The sequence below is a fragment of the Pseudochaenichthys georgianus genome, chromosome 22, assembly GCF_902827115.2.
Source record: "Pseudochaenichthys georgianus chromosome 22, fPseGeo1.2, whole genome shotgun sequence".
Taxonomy (NCBI): Eukaryota; Metazoa; Chordata; class Actinopteri; order Perciformes; family Channichthyidae; genus Pseudochaenichthys; species Pseudochaenichthys georgianus.
Window position 1 is genome coordinate 22,821,332 of NC_047524.1, and position 21,780 is coordinate 22,843,111.

At 41.0% G+C, this 21,780-nt stretch overlaps 1 protein-coding gene across 1 annotated transcript in view; it reads left to right on the forward strand.

The window, feature by feature from the left end:
- The window catches only part of nol10 (nucleolar protein 10), a 31,357-nt gene extending 14,822 nt beyond the window's left edge, over window positions 1-16,535 (forward strand). Inside the window, exons 14-21 of the mRNA XM_034112145.2 lie at window positions 3,138-3,264; window positions 6,282-6,361; window positions 11,743-11,841; window positions 12,967-13,059; window positions 13,201-13,377; window positions 14,297-14,610; window positions 14,879-14,981; window positions 16,272-16,535. Coding sequence (XP_033968036.2) covers window positions 3,138-3,264; window positions 6,282-6,361; window positions 11,743-11,841; window positions 12,967-13,059; window positions 13,201-13,377; window positions 14,297-14,610; window positions 14,879-14,981; window positions 16,272-16,535 — 1,257 coding nt within the window. The remainder of the gene's footprint in view (window positions 1-3,137; window positions 3,265-6,281; window positions 6,362-11,742; window positions 11,842-12,966; window positions 13,060-13,200; window positions 13,378-14,296; window positions 14,611-14,878; window positions 14,982-16,271) is intronic.
- The last annotated feature ends 5,245 nt before the right edge of the window (window positions 16,536-21,780 follow it).

The following is a 21,780-nucleotide window of genomic DNA, read 5'->3' on the forward strand; positions in this document are numbered from 1 at the left end:
TAGAAACATGACACACTATTAATGTTGTGATTTTTTTGGGTGAAATGTAGTGTCTTTCATGCCATTGTTGCCCCTTTCACACCAACGCGTTTTCAGCTCCGGCTCGGAGCTGGAGCCTAAAAAGTACCAGTTTTTCCTGTTCACACCGCAGAGGTGCCGCCTCTTAGCTCCGGAATCCGGTTCACTTCCAGCTCCAAAAAATTGTCGGTCTAGAGGCAAGAGCTTCGGAGCTAAGAGGCGGCGTCGCTTACGTCTCTCTTACGTCGAGGCGGGGGCAGGGGCAGATTCGTCGTTGATGCTGAAGACCACAAAGAAGTCTTGCATTTCGCATGTGATGTTTGTAAAGTCGTCCGATGTCTTCCATGTCGTTTCGTAAGAGGATAACCAAAGCGAACAGCTCTTCAATACAATCGGCCATTGTTGTTGTTGTCGATGTGAGGGATTTCCGCGGTTTGGAATTTATGAAGCAGGCACGTAAACGGTGGCGTCATGACGCAGCAGCGGCAGCTCTGGGCGGTGTGAACAGAGCGGGAGCAGAAAAGGGAAACCGGAGCTGAACCAGAAAAGCTCCCGCTCGGAGCTAGAAAGGGAAAAGCGCTGGTGTGAAAGCCGCATGTGAGACAATCGCACTCAACCTGAGTTTTCAGTTAATGTCAAATCCAAAAAGAAACGGGAGTAGTGCCCCTTTTTAAAGGATAAGATCAAAACCTTTGGAAGTCCATTTTAATTCAACAATGATTCGTTTTTGCACATTGAAAAGGTTATGGCGCACTGTAATCCTCCTTTTGAAAGTGACCCCATAATAAGGATTCTAATGTAGGAGATCGGAAACAAAACAATTTATTCTCCCTGAACAGCATTTCCTTGGTGAGACAAAAGTCTCAAGTATGTCTGCTGCCGGGACAAAAACTCTCGATCTCAATCGTTAAACCTACGAACAACTAATTGACCAAGATAGCCATTGATTGTAGCTTACTCAGACTTCCCAAGCAGCATAAAAGCTGGACTTTAGCATGCATTTTTACACAGAACAAAGGTGGAGGATTTTACACACTCACTTACAGAGCTGCCCCTTTTCAAGGGTATGTCCTAACATCCAATATGGATATGAGGGATAACTAGAGCGACAAGTGATTCACATTTTCATCTTAAGTGAACATTAACAGCCATTATTTAAAATTGCAGCAACTGTAAGGTGCACGTTTTATCCTGATAAAAGTGTTTACATTAAAAGTAAAACCCATGTCCCGATGATGACGATGATAAGCAACTGGAGGCAGTGGTCAAGTTCGGTACTAGCCAGCAGATATCTGGGCCAAGACTACCTTTTCTGTGAAGCACTCGTTGTTTACAGTCCGATGAAGATGTGTGGCGTTTGAGTTGCAAGACGACAGATCTACAAATAGATTTTTTTAACAAGCTAATTTTAAGTAACTAAAACTAAATCATGGCCAGAAGTTGGCCAATGGGTTCTGATTCTGCATACTGACCAATGTGTTTCTGCTCTTTTGCTCTCCTCGACGGTTAAACCGAAGCCTGCTCTAAACTTGTCCCGTCAACAAATTCTGCATTCACAATCTGTTTATAACAAACTAAAATTAGAAAATGTAATCATACTTAAACTTTGAATTGATTTATTTAAAACAAGGGACAGTGTACATTAATCAACATATTAAAAACATGTAAAAGTACTCGAATTAGCCAAAAGGCTAGTTTTCATCGATAGTCCCTTTGCCAGATGGTGATAGACATCCTAAAAGCAATAATAAAAATACCACAACATTGTTATACCATTGTACACATTTACAATATATTACATCACTGAATACAGATAGAAGCAAGTTATGATAATAAATAAATAAAACATTTACAATACACACTCATACACACACCTACACCCAGACATCAGTGCTGACACTGTTGGTTATTAATGAGCCATTTTTTAACACTGTGCTTGAATGTGTAGTAGGATGAGGATTCTCTTATTGGTTGTGGTATTGAATTCCATTGATGGAATGAAAAGACAGCCTGGCTGAATGCGCTTTTCCTAAATGGGATGGTGCCGTCTCCCCTAGCCGCACCTCTAGTAACCCTGGTTGAGGTGGACTTTAGGCTGATAAAGCCAGCCAGAGGAGGAGCCAACCCACGAGTGATCTTATAAACTAAGCAGATGTTTTTGTAAACTATGAGATTTTCCCAGCCGAACAGATTATACTTTTAACTATGTGACAATGATGATACCGGAATGGCTTTTTGTCTAGTGTTTTGAGTGCTTGTTTATACAGCGATTCCAGTGGTTTTAGAGCTGTAGAGTGTGCATTAGACCAGCTGATCAGACAGTAGTTAGTGTGGGAGAGGACCATTGAGTGAAAGTATAGCTTAGCTGCTGCAGATGATAGGAAGTTTCTAATGTATCTGTAATTTGACAGATTGAACTTTACTTTATTGCAGACCTTTTTGATATGGGTTTTGAAATTGAGGTTTGTGTCAATATGTACTCCTAAGTACTTGTACTCCGAGACAACCTGAAGTCTCCTCCCAGAAAAGAAAGATTTAAAGATCTAACAATTTTAAACAAAGCTACTTGTGGTATCAATTTTATTGAAGTTGTTACAAATTGCAAATGTCCCCTCTGTGGGACTAATAAAGGTATTCTGATTCTGAAATGGAGTTCCTTCTTGATTTGCTCGGCCTGAGTGACATTCTGCTGTGCCAGTGCTTTTGCTCCATTAGTTTCGGGTAACGTCAGCACAATTCCAAGCTTCTTTGAAAATAGTTCTGTAATACCTAACTGTAATGGAAACCAGAGCTTGTACAGTGAGTCTATTTCTGTTTCAACAAATACACGACAGGTTTCGTACTTACTCAACACTGTGTGTGTGTGTGTGTGTGTGTGTGTGTGTGTGTGTGTGTGTGTGTGTGTGTGTGTGTGTGTGTGTGTGTGTGTGTGTGTGTGTGTGTGTGTGTGTGTGTGTGTGTGTGTGTGTGTGTGTGTGTGTGTGTGTGTGTGTGTGTGTGTGTGTGTGTGTGTGTGTGTGTGTGTGTGTGTGTGTGTGTGTGTGTGTGTGTGTGTGTGTGTGTGTGTGTGTGTGTGTGTGTGTGTGTGTGTGTGTGTGTGTGTGTGTGTGTGTGTGAAGGCACTTGGCCCTGCACCTCGGTGGTGCTCCTTCCTGGACAACTTGACAGAGGAGCTGGAGGAGAGTCCGGAGAGCACAGTGTACGATGACTACAAGTTTGTGACCAGGAAGGACCTGGAAAATCTTGGTGAGACCTTGCTGCCTTCATTTCTCCTGAAAAGCTCACTGCTTGTGGAAACAAAACTCAAAGTTGTGCACCTAATTCCCTACGTTCCGAAAACCAAGCAACCCCAATCGGTTCATTTAACTTTTGTATTTTAAAAGAGGGTAACAAAATAAACAGATTCCTGCATAAAAAGGGCCCTCAAAGTAACGCAAAAGCTATAAATCAATCTGCCACCTTAGGTTTCCACAGTCGGCCCGTCTACCTAACTAGAGGCCTAAAGACAGATTGAGAGGTTTTAGGTAAGAAGTGTGTGGGGGTGGGAGGAAGGAGGGTCAGGGGAGATACTGAAAGGGTTGAATGAACATTGGAATGCAGGATCAGCAGTAAAGAGATCAAATGACAAGAAGCAGAAAGGTGGTTGGCTGCTGTGGAATAAAAGGAGATGAGGGGGCAGGGAGGCGAGCAGCAGTGTTGATTTACAGAAGCTGTGTGATGTGGCCCTGTTATGTAACCTGGAAGCAGCCGGCGCAGAACTCACTGACGGGAGATCTTAGGGAAGAGCAATAAGTCAGCATTCTTTGTGACACTCTACACGCTCTCACATGCATCAGCCTTTTAAGCTATCAGAATGCTTTCTAACAATCACCTGGGCGTGTGACTGCTCCCATTCATACCTCGGGGAAAGATATGAGGCAATGCATTTACTTATACTGTACAATCAGAAAGAATATAATAATTCTTAGCTAAAGCCTTAAAACAACAAGACTTAAGCTTGGTGAAGAAATGACAGAAATGTCAAATAAAATGTATTTTACGGTGACAGGCAACAGCTAAAAGAGTGTATTCGACATGTGCTGCCTTTGGCTAATGAATATGAAGCGTCCATGCTTTTTGTAGTGTTTATATATCGTGACACGTCCATGTAACGTGATTGGTTGATGCATTCATTTTTTTTTTTTAAGTAGAACAGAACAATTTTTAATTATTTAATTGAACAATTATTTGTTTAATTAAGGCGAGACACGGCAGGCAAAAACATCGTTTTTCAAGTACTGGTCAATTTTGAGATTTTGTGCTATTTTGATTCTATAACATGTTTTCTTTCAGGCTTTTGGAAGGAAAACGTACAAAATACACATTTAAGTGTTTATTTTACTATAGTTTGTCTATTTGCGTCTGTAGATTTCTCCTAAATTCACCAAAAGTTAGCATTCTAACGTAACATAAAGTACCGCGACCGCTGTGTGCACCATGTCAACAGAGGTATCGCTGGAAAGCTGTGTCTCTTCTGCACAATCTCATCGGATCCAAATATGGTCATTTCCTTTGTATCAGCAACCAATCGTGAAAGCACAAAGGGGTCTTAAACCAAGAAACGAAATCTCATTGGCTGGTGTCAATTTCTGACAACGTGATTCGTTCAGATGCGTCACGTGATGTGCTAAAACACTTCCTGGTTAGCTTTCCGCTAGAAATTGAAATCTCAAAAAGGCAAAAAAACGGCGAAAAAAACGTTCACAGAGAAGACGCCAACAATTGTCACTTGCACGAAGCAAGGTTATACAAAAACAAATGACCCCGAACACGAAATACCTTCACGGAGTGCGTCGAGGCGCAAGCTATCATCCAAAGAACAGGAGGGTTTAGCTAGCACCTCACTGCAATCTTTAAAGGTCGTTTTCTCAAAATGAGTTTTTTCTCCTACTCTGAGTTCAAAATTTCAACTTCAGTAGCATGTAGATCCACCAAACCTTCCAGTTATATTCCTATCAATATTATGAAGGCTTTTACAAAAGGGTTTGTTCATATATCATTCATAGCCTGAATTATACAACATTGTATACCTAAAAACATGGCGAAAATATATATTTTAGGGCTGTTGACAGTATTTTCTGATTTATGGAGTGATAAAAAGAGATATCCAATATCCCTTCTGTAAAAGCCTTAGATACTAATATGACTACAAAATGAAACAATAATTTTGAATCTGGCTTTATCCAAAGTTCAGATTTCAATTCCTGAAATGTGTTAAAATATGTGCATATTTAATGAGATAATGGATAATTTGTATATTTAAACATGCTATTTCAGAAAACTTGTAATACAAAAGACAATTGCCTTATTGTAAGTAATTAACTGGAGAAATTTCTAGCTGATACCTTTAAGTTAAAAAAATTACCCTATTCACCTGGGGTGTCTCGCCTTAAAGAACGAAAACAGGAGTGTTGAGTTAAATATTACTCATCCCCCCCCAACCCCACTCATTAAAAATTGAACAAAAATGCACCCCCATCCAAACATTTCCCATAAAGTCCCATTCAAAAATGTTAAATGAAAAGATCTCCTCTCCCTCCAAAAAGTCCCATTTAAACATGCAAATCTTCCTTCAAGCAATCCTCTGCATTTTTACTGAACCCTTTCAGTCAATAGACTCTTCCTGGGCCTCATCAACATCCAACTCTTGAGTCTTCCTCTTCAGTGTCACTGTCCAGCCTTGTTGAGGATGGCTCTGTGTCAGAGCCAACCAGTTTTTCCACTCTCACATTTGTGAGCCTGTTGCGAACCTTTGTGTGGTCTCAATAGCCATGCAGTAAGCAGTGTGCTATGGCATGGATGTTCAAGTGTACTTGAATGGCATCCGTTTGTTTTAGTCAAGATTATGCTAAAATATACTTTCCCCAGCTATATTTAAGTTCCCTATGAAGAGCCAACCTTCAATTTTGAAAATTCCCAGTTTATTCCCATAGAAAGTTTCCATCTTTGAAAATTCTCGGAATTTTGCAACCCTATGTAGCTGACTACAATTATCCTTGTGTTGTCAATTAGGCAGTTATGTCGCCTCGTAAAATATCATGTTCTATATGAAAGTATTTGTGACAAAGAATACGTTCATTTTTTTTTAATACAGAATACAAGAATTTCTGATTTGAATTGTTTTCCTTTAATAGCTTTATTGAATAACTTTGTTATTTTGTATTAATCTATTTAGCCAACTAAAGATAATCATGCTGATCTTGTGTTGTCTTTATGTGCGTCAGGTTTGTCTCACCTGGTGGGATCCTCTCTCCTGAGAGCCTACATGCACGGCTACTTCATGGACATCAGGCTTTATCACAAGGTAAGGCGCCATTCTTGCTTGCTGCCATATTGGACAGGTCTCCCTTGAAAAAGAGATCAATGATCTCAATGGGACCTGGTTAAATAAAGGTTTGAATGAATTCATAGTTTGTGTTAACGTATCTTAAAGGGGACCTATCATGCAAAATGCACTTTTGTACGTCTTTTATACATGAATATGTGTCCCCGGTGTTCCAGGGAACTCATCAAGTGTCAGAAAACACAACCCTCTCTATTTTCCTCCATACCCAAATCTCTAAAAAAGGGGCTGCAACGGATCTGATACAGACTGATCCAGACACTGATCCACAACACTTTACTGACGTCAGTGAAGTGGCACTACGGCTATTGGTCAATTCTCCACCTATCAGGGGAATGAGAGGTTGGGCCACGGCCGGCCATTGCTGCTCGAAAGCGCTGGAGACGCTGTAGTACATATGCCAGGCCTGTAAGTGGCGCTGTAGTCTGCCACAAAAGCAGCAAAGAAGACTTCCCTTGCATGGTTGCCATGGTTGCCCTTCTGTTTATTCTCCGCTGTGGCTCTTTTTCTCCCTCCCGAGGGCTGAGACAAGCTTTTGCGCCTCCTGCTTTAAAACAAACGAATAATGACTCTATATCAGGGGTGGCCAACCAGTCAGAGGTTAAGAGCCACATTTCTTTCTCTGTTACTGCAAAGAGCCACATCAAACACACAGTCACTGATACCGCTTGTTTCAGTTTTTTGTTTTCTGGAGACAAGATTTCAACCACGTCACTGATGCATTTTTGTGTCATTGGGATATATTTTTTAAATCCTCTGGAGCAGAGAGAGGAGCTGTGTATTATTGTTATTGATTAATGCATCAGTGTTTCTTAGGGTCAAAAACACTAAACTTACAACTTAAAATGAAAGCGTTTAGTTTATTTAATAAAAGAGCACATGTTCAATGTGACAGTAGTCATAGATTATTTGAGGCGCAGCGCCCCTCCAAGACAATGGTAGGGGAAACACTGGATAGTGTTTAATCAACGATAGGTTTCCCCCCCCCCTCAAAGGTGATTGGTTCACTGCATCGCAGGTATTATTGTGATTGGCTCTTGGGCCACATCAAAGTTAGACGCGCTGTCATCCTCTCATACTGACACCTGACACCACACACACGTAGGGAGAGCCGGGACGAAATTAACACGGGACGAAAGTAGAGGAGCGATTTTATCCGAGCCCAAGCAACTTTGACCGGCCAAATTGCGTCAGAATTATCAGCATTCAATACTTAACAGACCCACTAAATATCAGGTTTAACTGTCAGGAGTAGCTAGTGTTGTCACGATAACAACATTTTGGTTTCGATACCAAGTCAAGAATTGCGATTCCGATTCTTTTCTTAAAAAGAGGGAAACAGTCTTAAATGTAATTATTGTGCTTTATTTCACACCAGAACCATAACATAACACAAACTTTTAAACAATGAGAACAATAAATAAAATAAATGACAAGAATTCGTATTAAATAAAATTAATACATGTCTTACAGACAGGCCTCGTAGTGTCCGTAGGCTTGCCCTCACTGTCAGAGATATAGCTCAAATACTTCCAAATTTCGCTTCTGGCGTCTTTTTTGTCAACATGCCGATGCGCAGCGGCAGTTGCACTCCCACTTGCAACCATGCTTCTCGTTTTCTCACATGCTCTGGCAGCTAGCGCGTGCACAAGAGAGGGGAGGCACTTAGAACGTGCTTGAGAGGGGCGGGACTGCAGGCACGGCTGCAGTGCAGGGAGTGGAAGCAGAGCGCTGAACACACACAGCTCTTATTAAAACGGAGCTTTCTCACCGGAGTACTTTCCCCGCTCATTCTTAAAGTGCCGATACTAATGAAACGGAGGAATAGTAACGTTTTTAACGGCAGAGTATCGCGGTATACCTTTCAAGTATCGGTACACCATGCAACACTAGTCAGGACAGAGTCAGTGTCTCTCCCCCAAACTCACACATATACAATTCGATATGAACTGAAGAGCCGCATGAAACTAGGCAAAGAACCGCATGCGGCTCGGCCACCCCTGCTCTATATAATCATATGTAAGGGATAATGTGCAGCGACGCGGTCATTATGGGGAAAAGAACACCGACAGGCTGATCAGGATCCCCGACGCGAAGCGGAGGGATCTAGATCGGCATGAAGGCACATTATGCAATGTGCACATTATCCCGCTTATTACATGGCCACATTCTCAACAAAGTAACGACATGACTCACAATATTAATTGAGATGCTTTTATGGATTTATAAATTGATTTTATTGATTTAAATTGACATGCATCCGCTAAGAAAATCCGTTGTTACTGTTTGAACTAACGTAGCAACGGCAGGAACTGCTTCGATAGTGTTTTTGAGGAGCTTTTTGATTACAGATTTGAAAACATCGTTGCTTGCTTTAAAAGTAGCACAATTCATTATGTCAAACCTTGGAAAGTATCTAGATATCCCTGCCCTAATGCCAAAGTAACTGCCAACTGAATATGTGTCGCCGTTTGATGTCTATGTCTGGACCGCTGCGTAAAAAGGAGGGTTTCTGCCCCGTTACTTCTCTTCTTACTTCTATAAGAATAAAACACGGTGGACGGAGATCTCTTTTTCTCCCCCTCAGCCTAGCAGCTGATCTCAGAGCATGCTCCCCTCTCCTGCAGGGGGGCGTGGTCAGCTGCAGCTCACAGAATCAGCCCCAGGGTTTCCCACACATAGACTATACTTGGGCGGGCCGCCCAGGTATATTAACGGCCGCCCAAGTATATTTCGCGACCCATTTAGGTTTTGTTTTTTTTAATAATTTTTTTTATTATTCGTCCGTGACCACGACGCCATCTGCGATCGATAACTTGTGGACTATGATCCCTCGCTCCCTTGCACTGATCTCGCCTCCTTCTGGCCTGTTAAGTGGCCTGCCTCACACAGGGTGACTGGCTGTCCACATGATGTGGCCTGCCGACATGGCCACTGTCATACAGATCATAAATCAAAGCCCTTGATTGGTCTCTGTTTGTCATTCAAGCTCGGGATAACCTCAGCTCAGATGAGGTAAAGGACTCTGAGTGTTTAGATAGTTAACTTAGTCTAAGTTCTCAGTGGGTCTCAAACGGTGTGGTCACCATTTATGTAAACACATATTTCCATTTGAGAGGGTAGTGATTGGTCTAATGGATAGTGAGGTGGGCTGAAGATCGGAAGGCTGTGAGTTCAAATCCCTAGTTACTCCAGGGAGAATGTCCCTGTAATCGGTCATTATAAGTCGCTTTGGATAAAAGCGTCAGCTAAATGAAATGTAATGTGATTAGTAAAATATGCATGAATAAATAAATAAAAAGGTAAGATACACTTTTAAAACTTGTTGAGAGAAAACTAGTCTTTGCTGCTGCCTCAAAGAGGAGCAGGGGGGAGAGGAGGGAGACAGGAGAGGCTGATTCAGGAGCACAGACACTCACAACTATAAATGAACCAAAAATAAATTTAATAAACAAGTTTCAGTATTTTTTTCATATTGGAAATGGTATGTTATTGGTTATGGCCATGATTTTATGATTATTGAAATGTATACAGTTCTGTTTAATATAGGTGTTTCCATAGATCTAGTCTCTTTATTTTTCCCCTCAAAATGCACCAGATTGATGCATCTAACTCCAAAATTAAAAAAAAAATCTTATCGGGGGCATGCCCCTGGACCCCCTAGAAGATTTGAGGTCGACCCCCACTAAAAATCACATGGATAGGTTCCTAAATACATTTATAAATACATTTATTTTTTTAAATAGTAACCCATTTCCATATGTTCATGTGTGGGTAGTAGATCTTAACTATAGGGCTATCATTATGGGCCCTGCCTGTACCTGTTCGCTCTGCCATCGCGTGAAGGGTCTGCTAACAAGCGACCAACAGAAAGGTTAATGTTGTTGCACGTCACGTCACCTCACCCCATATAGAAATACTCAGATATTGTACTTTAGTAGAAGTACTCAGATCTTGTACTTTAGTAGAAGTGGAAGTACTCAGATCTTGTACTTAATAAAAGTAAAGTACTCAGATGTTGTACTTGAGTAAAAGTAGAAGTACTCAGATCTTGTACTTGAGTAAAAGTAGAAGTACTCAGATCTTGTACTTGAGTAAAAGTAGAAGTACTCAGGTCTTGTACTTGAGTAAAAGTAGAAGTACTCAGATCTCGTACTTGAGTGTAGGAATACTCTGTTACAGTAAAAGTCCTGCATTCAAAATGTTACTCAAGTAAAAGTACAAAAGTATTATCATCAAAATATAGTTAAAGTAGCGACAGTAAAAGTAGTCATTGTGCAGATTGGTCCATTTCAGAATTATATATATGATATGTTTTATAATGATTGATCATGAAAGTGTTCTCAAAGCTGGTGAAGGTGCAGCTAGTTTGAATGACTTTGTATACTGCAGGGTAGCTTGTGAATTTACTCCAGGTGGAACTAAAGTCTGATTTAACACTTGATTAGATTTCACATCATTCATCCACATCTGTGAAGTAACTAAAGGTATTAAATACATGCAGTGGAGGAAAAGTACACCATGTTCCTCTGAACTGTAATGGAGCAGAAGTACACCATGTACCTCTGAACTGTAGAGGAGTAGAAATACACCATGCACCTCTGAACTGTAGAAGTACAAAGTAGCAAAACATTGAAATACTTAAATAAAGTACAAGTATCTCAAAATTGTACCCAAGTATAGTACTTGTTGAGTTTATGAACTTAGTTACTTTACACCAGTGGCTATAAAGATAGAAAGACTAAGCCTTGCACAGAGGCATGAAAATACATTTTTAAAATGCTCAACAGTGCTGTTAAAATTATAAACTGACTGCTACACAATTAAAATAAATGCTTTTATATATTTCTATTCGATGTGACTCTTTGGCGTTTCTGTTATTATTAACACTGCTGCTTTAGTTGTTCTGACTGCTAAAATCATCTGTTATTCATAATTTTAAAGCCGATATTCCATGGGGTCGGGGGGCTCGGATCCTTGTCACCTTTTTCATACCTGATTAGTTTGCATCCCTGACTACAGTTGCTTTAGCGTGTAGAAGCTAGTAAGCCTACTATTTGATTTGTTTTAGATAGGCACTACATGTTTCATATGCAGACCTTATTTTCCTGTTCCATGTTCAAATAAACCATTTTCAGTGGTAATTTTTGTTTGGTCATGGAAAATGAGGTAAAGGTCATTGAGAAGTCATGGAAAAGTCATTAAAAATCATTGGTGAAAAAGTGTATGAACCCTGAATATAGCATGATAGGTGTCCTTTAAATGGTGTAGAATATGCATCGATGATACATCAGATGAAACATTCTGTTTAAGTGTCTGTTTGCTGTTTGTCTTGGCCGCAGGTGAAAACCATGGCAAATCCTTTCGCATACGACGAGTATCGCAAGGATAAGATCCGCCAGAAGATCGAGGAGTCCAGGACGCAGAGAGTGCAGGTTAAGGTAAGCGGTCCTGACATAAAGTCTCTACTTTCCACTAGTGGTTATAGCTAGTGACATAAGTTGGTGTAAGGGAGAAAATCCTGCAGATCACAATCTTTCTAGTATTGTTTTTCATATACATGTTCATGGCAACATACATTCATGATGTGAACATTCATCAGATCCACTTTTCTTTTTAAACTGGTTTGGCCTACCTGGATAATGTATTAAGTCTTTTCCCATGTTAACACTTAGCACGTTTGGCTTTGCTTGTCATTTCACGCTATGGCAGTATAAACCTAAAGCCCTGGACTTTGACTTTTTTACGATGACTACCTAACTTAGTTACACAACTTAAAGGGGCCCTATTATGCTTTTTGGGGGTTTCACTTTCCTGTAGTGCGTTATATAGGTTTTTGTGCATGCTAAGGCTCAAATCTTAAAGTTCACGCCAGAGGGCGTTTCTATATACAGCTCTGGAAATAATTGAGACACTCTACATGTGTGGCAGCCATTCCATTCCGGTGTCTGTTGAATTTCAACACAGAGAAATGTTGTCAGTAGTTTGAGTCAAATTAATTTTTCATTATTTTATTTTATAAACACATACCTATAATTAGTAAAAACCAGAGAAATTGATAATTTTGTGTAATTCTGTATAAATAGAAATACAAATATGAACCTAAAAGAAAAGGGCATTATATGGCCCCTTTATAAATCTAATGGCGCATTTCCACTGCAGGGCCTTGCACGGCTTAGTACGGTATAGTTAGGCCTTGGTAGACCAGGCTCACCTTTTGGCACGGCACGATTAAACCGTGCTACGCGCTGCAGTGGAAATGCGCCATAAGACTCTTTTTCAGACCCTGACCAAAACAACTAGTTTTTATAAAATAAAAAATGTTAAACACTCATAAAACTGTGACTCCACGTCTGTTTGTGAAGAGTTGGACATGAGAACATGCGTTAAGTGACACAGGAAATCTTGCCAAAGGTGGCATGCAAAGCACATTCTGTCACACTTCTTCAAGCGAATAAAACCTTAAGCTTACTAAAAATGTATATGTTGACTCAAGGATTAAGCGGATTATACTGCCTGTTTTTTTATGTGTGTAATCAAATGCCCAATATGTTTTTCTGAGACAGAAGTTACCCAAGGTGAACAAGGAGCTGGCTCTCAAGCTGATGGAGGAGGGTGATGACGAAGCAGAGCTGACTAATAGGAAAAAGAAGGGCAAGGTAGGAGGACATATATTTCAACATGTCACCATGAGCACTTCCCAAGTCTTTGAATGTATTTACTCTTAATATACTGTATGCAAGAGAAAAAACACCAACTCTAATCTCTTCCCCCTCCCCATGTCACTATCGAACTTGCAGGCTCTCCCCAGCGTCCTGGGAGACGACCGCTTCAAGGTGATGTTTGAGAACCCCGAGTACCAGGTGGACGAGCGGAGCGAAGAGTTCCGCCTCCTCAACCCCATCGTCTCCAAGGTGGGACAGAAGAGGAAGAAGAAGCTGCGTCTGATGGCTCAGCAGGCCGCCGACGCCCAACAGGTAACGCTGAACCTGGCTCTCACTCACATTTCTTGCACAGGTAGGAAAACATACAGCTACTGCAGCAGAGTGGGGCAATATGGTTTCCACCAGGGAAGGTCTTGTTGCGTGGTCTTGTGATTCTTAGGTGATGTAGAAAATCTAGCTGCCTTGCAAGGTATCGTGTAGGAATAGTTGAGAATAGTGAAATTATTGAAAAGGAGAAGGAAGAACTGTTGCATCTTATTTCGATAGTGTTTTGTCCGTTTTTGAACCGACAGATAAGCAAATCCTGCAGGAAAAGTCGAGTCCTTTTTGTTTTGCTATACTCTAAAATACGCATGTGAGTTTTTTGTTGCGCTAACTATAGTCAGGCATGCATTTCTTTGTTAACCTTTTGAAATTGTTCTCAGGAACATTGAAACTTCCATTTAAAAAAATAATTCTTAAAATAAAAGGGGATAATAGCAGGGTATGGTTATTTCAACCCATTTCTTAATTTAATTTACAGACTGAATAAGGTATTGTTTTACCATGATATTAAAAAAATATTTTCCATGATAGAAGAATTTCTCCATATCGCCCACATATAGTCTCCAGACATTTAGAGTACAATTTCTTGTCTTTGACCATGTTATATACTTATATATAACATTGAATATTGCCCAGCCCTAATTTACAAATGCAAGTGTCTGAACGTAGGACATCCGGCTTTCTAAGTTTGGAGCTGCTCCCACGTGAGGGGAAGTAGGGATATTAATTGGTTCTTGCCAGAAGGGAGCATAATAAATATATAAAAATAAATACCATGTACTGGATTAAAATATTAGATATTATCTTGCGGCATTTTTCTCTTGGTTGCAAACTGTATATTTAGACACGCTTCAGGCGTATTTTGGTGCCAAAAAACAATATCACATGAATGGCTTTCTCCATCCAGGCGGGTGAGGACGACGAGGAGCCCGAGGGTCGGGCCAGCTCCGAGGAGGAGAGCTCCGACGACGACGACAAGAGCTGGGTGGAGGAGGTGCGGGAGCAGCGGAGGTTGCTCTGGGAGGAGGGCCGGGACCGCCGGCGGCTGGAGAGGAAGGAAGCGGACCGTAACACTGTGCTGCAGAAGGAGCAAAACGGAGCAGAGGAAACCTCCAACACGGCCGAGAGCAAGAAGGCACGCCAGCCTCAGTATTATCAGATCAAAGCCGGGGAGGAGTTCAGAAGCTTTAACGACATGGCCCGCAAGCAGAAACTACAGAAGTATGTGGAAATGTATCAAATGGGAAGTGTTGGAGGCTTATTGTGCAGGACATTTTTGAAACCCAGACTAGTATTTAGGCTCTTGCTTCAGGGTTTTCAGCTGTTTACAATGAGGGATAACCTTACCTGTCCAGTTGTCAATTCATTAGAATATTAATTATAACAAATAAAACGGTGCTCGAGTTTGGTGTGGAATTGATAACTTGTACCCTGACCCTGTGATACTGTTTGGTACATCGTTTCTGAGGAATTTGTGTTTTTCGGCCAGGGCTTCTTTGGAGGACCGCCTGAAGTTAGAGGAGCACTCTGGAACCGGCACTATGGCCGACACAGCAGTAGGCAGCAAGCAGCTGACCTTCAGTCTCAAAAAGGTAAACCAACCTGGTGCACCATCCTCCGTCTGTCCTGTAACTCGCTCCCGTCACTCTGTTCAACTTCTTCAATCTAACCAATTGTCAAAGGTGCATTGGCCTGGAGAATTTGTAACTTCATACAGTCACTCAAGAAACATTCTTTAAGATAAGACAAGATAAGATAAGACTTTATTCATCCCGAAGGAAATTGTTGTGCCAGAGTAACAGTAACGAAATACAACAAACACAATAAACACAGCAGAAAAAGAGCAATCAAACATCCACCGACAACATGAAACATAGAAACATAGATGGTCACACAATCAATGCAATCATTATTAGCAGTATTCAGTAGTTTTCAGTAGTTGGTAGTGCAAAAATTAAAACGTAGTGGCAGTTACGTAAATTGCACATTATCATAGCATTATTAATAATAATACTAATAATAATAATAATAATATAATATTGCACATAGTTATATATAGCTGTGAGTGTAATTGCAATGATGTTAATTATATAGATATATTGCACTTTCCATCGCTTGCGTACTGTAGACACTCATGGTCGAATTTTTGGTTAAACAAAAGGCGTTTCACATAAAGCCAGCTTCACTTACCACTAACAACATACTTAAAACTGTTTGAAAATGATAAACTAAGAGAAATGTTGTCGTAACAAGAACTAAATATGAACAACCGCTAAATATAAGGGAGCATAATAATGTATAAGAAAATACATTTAAAATAATCACAGGCTGTTTGAAAATAGTAAGTTATACACAATAAGGTATAAGATATAACATTTGCACAATAAAGCTAGATCTTTGTTAAATATTTTTTTTATGTGAACTTAGATCAGCCAACATTAATAATAAAAAAATCTCTTTTATTCAAGGTAACAGTCCATTTGTTCTTTGGTCTTCTGTAATGACGTTTCCTCTTGAGTTAACGTCTGCCAGAAGCTATGATAATATTTTTAGCCACATGTTTACAATACACCATTAAATCTTGTTGTTACTACTACTTATTTTAACCGAATAAAGGATTTTAGTCATCGGATGGCTGGGTTGTCAGAAAAAGTTATTAGAGAAACAAGCTGAGCAAGTTTTGCTTATGCTTTTGTGTATTTAACACAAAATTGTGTATTTAACCGAGTTGACATTAAAATATAACCTGGAAATGAGTAATGGTTCACTCTGCTCTTTCCCCAAATGTACAATTTGTTCACTCCATGAAGGCACAGGTGGTGGAAACACACAGCAGGATACTTTTATTTATTTAACGTGCCTTTTCCTTTTCTCATTTGCAGTCAGATCAGCAGAGGAAGCAGCAGCAGGCAGAGAGGGATCACCATGAGGAGAGGAGGAAGCTGAGGCGCTCGGCCGGACACCTAAGCAGCGACCGCGGCAGAGGCTGGGGGGGTGGTAGGGGGAGAGGTGGAGAGAGGGGGAGAGGAGGAGGAGGAGGAAGGGGAGGAAGGGGGAGAGGAGGAGGAGGGGGAGGAAGGGGGAGAGGAGGAGGGGGAGAAAGGGGGAGAGGGGGAGGAAGGGGTAGAGCAAGAGGCCAGTACTGAGGAGGAAAGCCTACTCGTACTCGGCTCACATCAAGGTTTTGAGGCAGCTTTAATTAACTCAACTTCAAGTGTTGAAGATTTTAAGCTCTAGAGACATACTGGAGACTGGGGATTGTGCACAAGTGGCAAAGACTGACATTGATGAAGAGACATGCCTCTCCCCACCCTGCTCCTGGGTGGTCTGTGCCATGTGTTTTACGTGCTTTCTGTCAATTTAGAGCATATTATAAAAGATTACCCTTGTCTCTGCCTGACTGTATGCATATCATTTTTATGCCATTATCTAAAGTACCTTGTCTTCATACTTTTTAAGCAGGCAGACGGAGTTAAACTACTGCTCCTCAGCCTACTACTTGCAGTAAATTGTGGGGTAGGAAATGTAAAAAGATATGTATTTGTAATGCCTTTTGTTATTACTGAATATTGTTAAGCCAACACTGGGTTAACAACTCTTGTGCTGTATATTATATTTGGTACAACACTTTGTCTACATTGTTTTTATTGCTCAAAATGTGCAAATGCTCAAACTACGCCATGCTTCCAGCTCACTACCTTCATGCGTCACAGCTAAGAGGAGGGGAGGAGAAAATGTTAGTGCGGGACGTTTTTTTTCTCTTTTCCCCGCCAACAACTGCAGTTCTTGGAAATAGAAGGTCTGTGTGGGTGTCCTACCCATCCCCCCAGTGTGCTGATGGTGTGAACCCCCTCTGCTCCAGCATTGGTCAAATTGAAATGTGAGGGAGGTGCATTCCAGCCCCCAGCGTGCCAACTCTGGCCCCAGGCTCATTTGAACTCATTTGATGTCACCATGCTTTTTCACCGTGACCCATCTGTCAGGTTTTGTGACAACATTAACAACACCTCATTGAGGAGGACTCCAATAAATCAGCATGTTAGACAACACAAAACACATTTCACCCTCGACATTTGCTCCGAGAGCCATAATTTTACATTTGTAACCTTTTAGAAGAATAGTTTGACGGTTTGGAGAAAAACACTTATTTGGCTTTCTTGCTGATAGTTACATGAGAGGATTTATAGCAAACATGCTTGTCCAGTCAATAACAAACTTAAGCTAGCAACTAGCTAAATTAGCTTAGCATGAAGACTTGAAAAGGCTAGCCTGACTATCTGTAATCTGTAGGGAATTTAAAGGTGTTTTTTGGCACATTTTGTTAGCTTTTTACCTAGCCAGACAAGCTTTTTTCCCTTCGTTTTTAGTCTTTGTGCTGAAGGTTGCTGGCTCTAGCAACATATTAAACATGTAGACAGAGTGGTATCGATTTTCTAATGTGACTCAGAATCAACAAGAACAAAAGTTTTTCCCAAACCCTTTAATTTAATTGTGTCACTTGTTACAACGAGCCAGTTATTCAGAATTGATATTTTTCTGAGGCCAAGGTGTGGCTGGTAATGAAGACTATAGAAGCTAAGCTTTCCCTAAATGATTGTTCCCTTTGCTATTGTGAACACAGATCTTCCCTAAACGTGTATACAGGCTATTGCTATGGTGTATTCAGCAACTCCAAATGTCAGCCTGTAGGATCAGGCTACGTTGTTTTTTTAAATAGTCAATGACTACATTTGATTATCGGATAACTATAAAGAACTTGAATGTATGTTCTGTTTGTTTGAGCCTCAACCACCGCCTACGTGACAGGGCTCCAGCTTAGTTCAATCCTTTGTGTTGGGACTCACCATGAACTTTTTAACTGTAGAACAAATAAACACCGTTTCGCAAAATGTCATCAGGTAAAGTTCTTTAAGCTGTGCTCCAGGCAAATCACCCCCCTTTTCTTTCAGTATGCTTTGGCTTCACCATGACAACTGAAAATCAGGCCACAGGAAGTTGGTCAACCAAAGCTGGCACAAAGAGTAAGGAAACTGAATCCCCACAAAGGCAAGGAAGTGCTATTTGATATATTTAACCTTGTATGCCAAACCATTACGTAGAACTGCACGACACCTGTGGTTTGATATTTCTGAGGATTTCTGTTAAATCAATAAAGTATGCGCAGTCATCTTCGCTCATCCATTTATTCAGGGACATGCATGGATGGGGACATGACCCAGCATGGCTGTGCTGCGTAATCAACATGAGACATAGAGCGCTCCGCGCTTATGCTTATGACGTCACAAACGGGACGTACCATAACTTAACTCTATTGGTTACATCAAAAACAAACAACATAATAAGGCTTCTCTTTTGCCTTAACAATGTGAATATACACTCGTGCACTTTTAAGTGCCAAACATGTCTTGAGCAAACCTCTTTAGTTGTAGCTTTGTAGCTGGACAGTACTCCAAAGTTAACTTTCCGTTATTTACAGTTTCCCTAATGAAATGGTACTTAATATCAATGTGTTTTCTCCTTTGCCTGTTTACTGTTTTTTTGGCAAGGGCTATAGTACCTTGGTTGTCCTCGTACACCTTTGTTTGTGCATACTGGTGGTATGTGTCTACTCTATACCTTTGAGTAGCTGATCTAAATAGATACATTCTTGTATAGCTGATGCTAAAGACATGTATTCTGCCTCACAGGTGGATAATGCCACTGTTGGTTGTTTCTTTGTTTCCCATGAGATCAGAGAGCTTCCTTTACATAGACTGACACAATATCCTGATGTGCTTCGCCTGTCTGTTGCATCTGATGCCCAGTCAGCATCACAGTACACTTTTAGACCTATAGTGTCTCTCTGTTATTTCTCTTAAAGCATAACTCCTGTTCTGTTGTGCCTTTTAGATATCTGAACTCTCTGTTCAAATGTTCCTCTGTTGGTTCAGCCATGTGCTGAGATAGTTTACTGACCACGAAACCTATATCTGGTCTAGTGCATGTGGACAAGTAAATTAAACTTCCCACTGCCTCTCTATATTTTGTTGGGTCTGTCAATTTTTCAGAATCATGTTTGTTCAAGTTTTGGCTCACATGGGGTCCCCCTGGCCTTGCAATCCAGCATTTCGAACCTCTGGGATTTTGCCTATATATTTATTCTATTTCTTCATAGCCTTCCGGTTGCTCCATATAGATTTCACAATCAATGGGTGCATGCAAATAGGCCATTAACGTCCATCTGGTGTAAAATGAGACCCTCTTGTGCTGCTTTCTGTACTCTTACACTTGTCACATCAGCTAGGTGAAAATGTCTCTTTAGTCAGTTCCTGGTTTTTGACTGTAGCCTTTTGCTACAAATCTTGCCTTGTATTTATCTGATCCATCAATGTCACTTTTGAGTGCATAGACCCATTTTCCCCCCACTGCCTTTTCACCTGGTGGCAACTGTGTGAGCTGGAAGGTCTCGTTCTCCTCCAGAGACCGCATCTCCTCGTCCATGGCATTCTTCCACTGCCTTGACTTTGCTGACACTATGGCATCGTTGTAGGTTTGAGGGATATCACAGACTGCTCTGTAGCAAAAGTCCATGCATGTTTGTGCTTTGTCCTCAAAATCCTGTCGATGAGCTGGTCTCTTTTTGTTTCTCTGTGGATACCTTTTGGTTACAGTCTCTGTCAGGGTAACTAAAAAGTCTGGCGCAAGCAAGAGGGGGCCCCAAGCGACATTGTGAGATTTCTCTGTGTTGTGGTTGACATGATGATGACTGTTAGGAGTTAAGGGGAGAGGCTGAGCGTCACCATGAAGTGTGCAAATTGACATAAAAATGAATAAAAGGGGGGAAAATGCTCCATGTTTTTTAGGCTGTAAACTTTAACTGTTATGTAAGCCAACTAGACAGACAGTGTATCACTCTTCCTCCTGTACATTAGCAGATAAAAGGCATCACATACTTGAATGAATGTTAAATAAAGAATGCTGGAAATAACTGCATCTCCATTAGCCTATATGCTCTGCAGAGACTGCCTTCTTCATGTCATGAATTGCAGCTGATTGTTTTAATATGGCAATTGGCAATTTGACTTATACAACATTCGCAAGTTGTACATTTTTGACTCATACAATAACCCACCTTCGAGTGATGCTCTAGTTTCTTCTAGCCTCTGGGCGGGGCCCCATGCAGCGTGCGTGATTGGCCTGTAGGGAGGGGTGGCCCTGGTCTCTGTGGCTTTACTCGGCTGTGTATACATTCAGTCTCTTCAAGTAAAGCCTCAGTTACACAAATCTGAATACCATGACTTGATACATTTTCTACATTTATATCATTGCCTATTGCCCTGGAGTGTGCATCCTCATGACCACATTATGTGTGATTCAGATGTTTGCGTTTCCTTTTGCGCTTTTTGGTTGTGAATTTCACCAACCTGTGCTTTTGCACCCTCTCTGTTTCTGGGTAATACACCAGATAAGCTGGGCTGTTTTTATCATAGCCAATGAAAACCCCTTGCTCACATCTAGAGTCTAGCTTCCATTTTTCTCGTTTGTAACCAAAACATGTTGTTCAAAATGTTTGCAGTTTGGATACATTTGGTTCTTTGCCTGTGAACAACTCCTATGGCGTTTTCTTTGTGCGCCTGCTGTAGCACCTGTTTCTTACAAAAGCTGCAGCCTGCATAGCGTAGTTCCATAGCTTGTCTGGTAACCCACTCTCTATCAATAAGCATCTGCTCATATCATAAAGAGTTCGCCAGCTTCTCTCTGCTGTACCATTTTGGTGTGGTGAATAGGGTGCAGACGTTTCATGTCTAATCCTATTTTTAGTTAAGAGTGCCTGAAAGTCGCGGCTTGTAAATTCAGTGCCGTTGTCTGAACGAATACACTTGACTTCTGCATAAGGTGCAATGTCTGCCAAGAACCTTTCTGTGGCTTGCACTGTATCACTTTTTGATTTCAGAAAATATACCATCACAGTGCCTGAATAGTCATCTGTAAATGACTGTGCATATCTGTGGCCTTCTCTGCTCAGTCTTGACATGGGACCAGTTAAATCAGTATGTACTAGCTCTAAGGGTTTCTCAGCCTTTCTGTCTGGCTCCCTATTTCTAGTCACTTCACATAACTGAGTAGGCTTAACTGTTGTTCCTTTTATCTCCATGCCTGTCACTACACTTTGTAATTTCTGTACATCTTCATAGTTGCAATGACCCAAAATCTCATGCCAAGTTTGCATATCATGACACCCTTTACATTTTTCAACATTTTCTGTAACAGTTGGCAAGTAATACAAATGTCTACTCTCGTGGATGTCAAACTTGCTACTGTCCTTGGTAACCATGTGGCTTTCTCCTTTCTTGAAGGATTTTTTTTGCCGCTCTTGCCACAGAGAAGATGTCATGTGGGTATGAAGTGCAT